This window comes from Eimeria mitis, genomic scaffold, assembly GCF_000499745.2.
Source record: "Eimeria mitis Houghton genomic scaffold, Emh_scaff748, whole genome shotgun sequence".
In the NCBI taxonomy this organism is placed as follows: Eukaryota; Apicomplexa; class Conoidasida; order Eucoccidiorida; family Eimeriidae; genus Eimeria; species Eimeria mitis.
The window spans coordinates 9,825-10,699 of record NW_013575472.1 but is presented as its reverse complement, the minus strand read 5'-3'; the positions used below and the strand labels follow the sequence as shown (position 1 = coordinate 10,699).

The 875-nt window shown below is 58.5% G+C and overlaps 1 protein-coding gene across 1 annotated transcript in view; it reads right to left on the bottom strand.

Moving 5' to 3' along the window:
* The window catches only part of EMH_0021370 (uncharacterized protein), a gene marked incomplete at both ends in the record, with an annotated part of 14,510 nt that overhangs the window by 6,806 nt on the left and 6,829 nt on the right, over positions 1 to 875 (bottom strand). Inside the window, one exon of the mRNA XM_013501751.1 lies at positions 38 to 875. Within this exon, the coding sequence (XP_013357205.1) occupies positions 38 to 875 (838 nt within the window). The remainder of the gene's footprint in view (positions 1 to 37) is intronic.

Below are 875 nucleotides of genomic sequence, written 5' to 3'. Positions count from 1 at the left end.
GGAGACAGCAGCAGCAGCGGCCGCAGCAGCAGCAAACATTCAATGGAGTGTATCTGCAGCTCTTCAGATAGAGGGGCTTCTCTCTTGCTGCTGCTGCTGCTGCTGCTGCTGCTGCTGCTGATGAGGGAGTTTATGTTTTTTGCTGTTTCTTCGTCTCCTTTGAACGATAGCCGCTGCGCTGCTGCTGCTGCTGCTGTTGTTGCTGCTGCTGCTGCTGCTGCGGGGACGCCGCAGCTCGACGACAGCAGCAGCACTGCAGCAGCAACAGAACGTACACCCCGAGCAGCATATGCTGCAGCAGCAGCAAATGCATGCAGAGGCCCTTCACAAAGACACCTGGAATCGAGAGTAACCTGCTGCGGCTTCTCTGCTGCACTTGCTGCTGCTGCTGCTGCAGTTGCTGCTGTTGCTGCAGTTGCTGCTGTTCCTGCTGCTGCTGCTGCTGCTGCTGCTGCTGCAGAGCAAACACCCCCCTCCCACACCCTGAGAAGAGACTGCTGCTGCGTCTGCTGCTGCAGCAGCGGCCCGCTGCTGCTGCTGTCGTGGGGTGTATCTCCAGCGTAGCAGCGCAGCAGCTGCAGCAGCAAGACAGCAGCAGCAGGCAACGATGCAAGGGTTTGCTGCTGTCTCTTTCTGCGGTGTCTAGGGAGCAGCAACTCCTTCTGTCTCCTTACAGCAGCAAGAAGATACACAAACAGCTGCTCAGCAGCAGCAGCAGCAACGTTCTCCTTATGCAGCAGCAAAGCAGCAGCAAACACCTCCAGCAGCCACACACTGGGATCTAGGATGCGTGTTGCTGTTGCTGCTGCTGCTGCTGCTGCTGCTGTTGCTGCTGCTGCTCCTGCTGCTGCTGCTGCTGCTGGCAGCAGCAACCC